The sequence below is a fragment of the Macrobrachium nipponense genome, chromosome 9 (genome assembly GCF_015104395.2).
Source record: "Macrobrachium nipponense isolate FS-2020 chromosome 9, ASM1510439v2, whole genome shotgun sequence".
In the NCBI taxonomy this organism is placed as follows: Eukaryota; Metazoa; Arthropoda; class Malacostraca; order Decapoda; family Palaemonidae; genus Macrobrachium; species Macrobrachium nipponense.
The window spans coordinates 12,319,285-12,323,486 of NC_061110.1; the positions used below are offsets into that span (position 1 = coordinate 12,319,285).

Genomic DNA, 4,202 nt, shown 5'->3' on the forward strand with positions numbered 1-4,202 from the left:
TTAGAACTGATGGTTTGTCCTCAGCAACATTTTACTGAGTGTCTCCTGCTCTGTAAATTTGCTTTACTTTGTTGTCATCTTGCTATACTAGTATGAGCTGTTGTTAATATATATCAAAGAAAATAACAAATCACTGGAATTCTACAGTAAAAATTTTCAAACTGTTAACAAGGTGAATTAAGATAGTTTAAAATATGTTGCTTTTAGACGAGTTAGACCACACAACAATAATTCAGTTTCTCTTTCTTCGCACTGTGGCTACCCTCTTTAATGTTAAGTTGATATCATGAATATTATACCCCTAGATGAACTGTCTTTTCTCTCAGTGTTTGTTAAGGAGCAATAAAATCATTTTCACAACTTAAAACTGATAAACCCAGAATCCAATTGGCTACTTATGAAGTGGAGAAGATGATGTATGCAATGATAAGAGCTACGAGGATGGAAGGAATGGCCACCTGGCAGAACGCGTTTACTTTGCGGCTCCTCTCTGGTACTGGATACAGAAACCTCTTCATTTTGACGGGCGCCACTCTTTCTCTGGCCTCCTGCATATTCAGGTGGTTTATGACCACTAAAATGATGATGATGGAGAAGCTGATGAAGATGGTGAACACGAACCACACGTCAAGGAGCTTCAAGTAGGAGGTCTTTGGGGAGATCTCAGAAATCTGCGTGAACAGCGTGGCCAGAACCAGGAGAGCAGTCAGCGAGACCATGATGCGATCGTTGAAGTCGTTCAGGTCGAAGTAAAGAGTCGAGTACGAAATGACCACCATCAGGAAGGTCGGGACATAGGTGCTGCTGATGTGGAATCCTGATAAGTTGTCCATGCTGATGACGATCTTGCGGCCGCTGTAGTTGTACCATTCGGCATCTTCCATTGTCAGAGACTCAACCTCGTACTCTCCCAAATTTGCAGACCCCCGGAACTCGACCACATCGTTGGAAGTCTTGAAAGCGACCAAGTCTTGAGTGAAATACTTCATTCGGATCTTGAAGTAGCAACGCTGGGTGTCAAAGGGGTAGTTAACAAAATTCATCTGACACGAGACTTTGACGTTGAAGGTCTGGGTAAGTTTCAGGGAATTGTTTGAGCCGGGATATATCTCGTCTGCAAAAATTCAAGGTGAAAATGCTTTATCTACAGAATGCAATATGAACTAGTAAATCAAGTTTGTCGCTCTAGTTATCTGTGATGGGAGAGGTAAATTGTATTGCAAGAATCCATAAACAACAATCTCCTTGACTCAGGTTAAAAGGAAACAACAAAGGGGCAATAGGGAAACAAAAAACCCAAAAGCTCACCTTCTTTAACCCTTGTGACATCATCGGGCAACGGCCCGGAGTGCATGACGGCCACGAAGGTCTCCCATCTGAGGATGGTATCCGCCTCACTTCCAGTGTAATCCTCGAAGAGGAAGTCTGGCTGCCAAATGCGTTCTCCGCTCCTGATAACGTTGAGGGTCTCCGCGTAGTTGAGGCTCAACATGTCTAGGCGGTTGTCCCTCCACATGAGGGTCACATTTGCATCAAAGGTCATCTTCATGCCCAGGGTGTCTATGGGTTGTATGGACATAATGGAGATGTGGAGGAAGATGCGGGCTGGCTCACTGTCAATACGAGCCGGTGGTACCTGGAGAACAGAGAATAGTAATATTACTTCTTTTGAGAGAGGAGTGTGGAAAAGTAATTAACCTGGAAAAGTAATTAACATGGAAATCTAAGAAAATCATTTCTAACTCCTTTATAATATAACCTACTAAAACATAAAGCATAAATACTACTTCTAAGAACAACTCAGTACATGAGTCCATTTCCTGAAAAAATCATCCAACTCTATACTGACATAAAAAAATAATGTAGGTATTTGATGGTGAGATAGCTGTAGTTGGAGTTTTTTCCTCTTTCATTTTAGCTGTTTTGATTTAAAACAAATAGCTTAAGAATGATTTCAATTTAAATACGATATTTTTCGGCAGTTTGGCCTCTTTTATAGAAAGAATGAAGAAGGGCACTGGCTAGTGACCTGATCCCATAAAAGAAATAGCGAACACCTTTAGGAGTCACTCCTCTGAGAGAAATGGTCTACAATATAATAATAATAATAATAATAGCAATCCCTCGAGGACCTTTCGTACCTCTCGTATGTAATCATCAGGAACAATAACGGCCGAGCAGTCTGTCTCATCACTCTTGTCGGGGCAGTTGACTGCCAAGTCGCACCTCTGCATCTTCTGGATGCAGGTCCCATCATTGCAGGTGTACTGGTCAGAACGACAAGCCGTGAGGAGGAGGAGGACAGGATTTTCCGGGGGGCATCTGTCTCCTGAAAGCAGAGAAGATGATTTATTGCCTTTGATGTCTGAACCTGTATACTCAGGCTTGCCATACTCATGTGAATCTACGATGGATCTTCCACATGGAAGTGTATAATAACTAACACTCTAACAATCGGTTCTTCCTGCATTGGCCTCGGTCTTCTGTGGTGATGAGCGTCAGAGTTATTAGGGTCTGAAGAAGAGGAGAGAGAGTCCTCTGCCCTATAAGACCCCTGAAGTCTACCTGAAGAGCTTAAACGAGGTACAGGCAGTCCCCAGTTGACGATGGGGGTTCTGCTCCCAGCAGTGCGCTGTAACACGAAAAATGCTAAAAACTGGAACATCACAATAAACTGGAACACCACTTAAGGCACTGGAAAACCGCTTATGGCGCTGTGAGCCGAGCACCTTAAGTCAGAACGGCCGTAACTCAGGGACTGACTGACTACAGCTCATTTGTCTGTTTTCTTGACTTTTAAGGAAAATGCAATAACAGCCAAACAACAATACCTTATTTTTTTATTTTTTTAGTTTCAGTTGTGGATACATATGCATTAATGATTAGCACTTTCATGCAGACATAGAAGAGAATTTGTAAAATGCTATTGACCACACTGTTTGATAACGTATGTTTGAGATGAATTTTTAAAATATACAACAAAATATTTTCAATGCTTTTCTCGCTCGAGTTTGTAACTAAATTTAAATCATTATGAATACTGGATACGTATAACCAACACTAACAGTACATAATAAACACAGGACCTGCCTAAAAATGACATTGATTAATGATGTCCACATTAACAAAATATTGTTTACATGTAACGAAACAAAGTATGAAAAATCTATAAGTAGACCCAAGTATAATCTTAGTCGGGTCCCGTTTCAATATCAAATCTGGGCCAAAGGACAAGCACTGGGACCTATGAGGTCATTCAGCGCTGAAATGGAAATTGACAGTAAAAGGTTTGAAAGGTGTAACAGGAAAGAAAACCTCGCAGTTGCACTATGAATCAAGTTTTAGGAGAGTTTGGTGGAAAGTAAGATAGAAGAAAGATAATATGAAAGGAGGTACAGTAAAAGGAACGAAAGTGGTTGCAGCTAGGGGTCAAAGGCACGCTGCAAAGAACCTTAAGTAATGCCTATAGCGCACCGCATGAGGTCCACTGATGGAACTATCCCCCCACGGGCTTCACTCTCTTTGCAAGTAGCCAACAAGATCTCATTTCCAACCAACTAACCTGTTATGTTCCAGCGATGAAGCCCAAAAGGATACTGCATTGGACCTGTACTTTCCATTGTACCTCTAACATCGACTTCCAGAGAATTTTCTATCACCCACGTTTTATTACTCCAGAATATTCTGGAATTCGTGAATCCCTCAAAAACTGGTTTGTTGTCACTGAGGCCAGTGATCAGGTACTTGTGGTCGACCGCAGAGTCACGGCACAGACCTCGTAGCCTCAGGAGTGAAGTTTCCTTGAAAGTGCAGACGGTGCAGGTTTTGAAGGAGCAAGGATAAACAGCCCAGAATCCTATATGATAAGAGTCCATGTACACACAGCGGTATTCGGAAGTGGGATAGTCGTAACCATTTTGAAAGTTGGTGTAGGAGGCTGTTTCATTGGTGTAGATGTTGACATACTGGAAAGTTCCACCTCTCAGTTCAGGTCTTAAGCCAAGCCACAGATACATGCCCCAGTTAGCTGAGCATTTCTCTATAAAGTTCCTGGACACTTTGGTGATTAGTTGATTGTCTTCATCATTTTCTGGTATGGCAATACTTCCTTTCAACATACGACACAGCTGTTTCGACTCTTCGAAAGTCCGAACTTCTGGAAACATCACGTGCCTGGAAGCAACAACGCGACAGGCCTCTGT

The 4,202-nt window shown here is 42.1% G+C and overlaps 1 protein-coding gene across 1 annotated transcript; it reads right to left on the reverse strand.

Moving 5' to 3' along the window:
- Positions 1 to 130: 130 nt before the first annotated feature.
- LOC135218476 (ligand-gated ion channel 50-like) lies at positions 131 to 1,928 on the reverse strand. The gene is made up of 2 exons (XM_064254805.1): positions 1,309 to 1,928; positions 131 to 1,114 (listed from the first exon to the last, which is right to left on the reverse strand). The coding sequence occupies exons 1-2, from the start codon at positions 1,577 to 1,579 to the stop codon at positions 396 to 398; spliced, it is 990 nt and encodes a 329-aa protein (XP_064110875.1). The 5' UTR covers positions 1,580 to 1,928; the 3' UTR covers positions 131 to 395.
- Between the last annotated feature and the right edge of the window lie 2,274 nt (positions 1,929 to 4,202).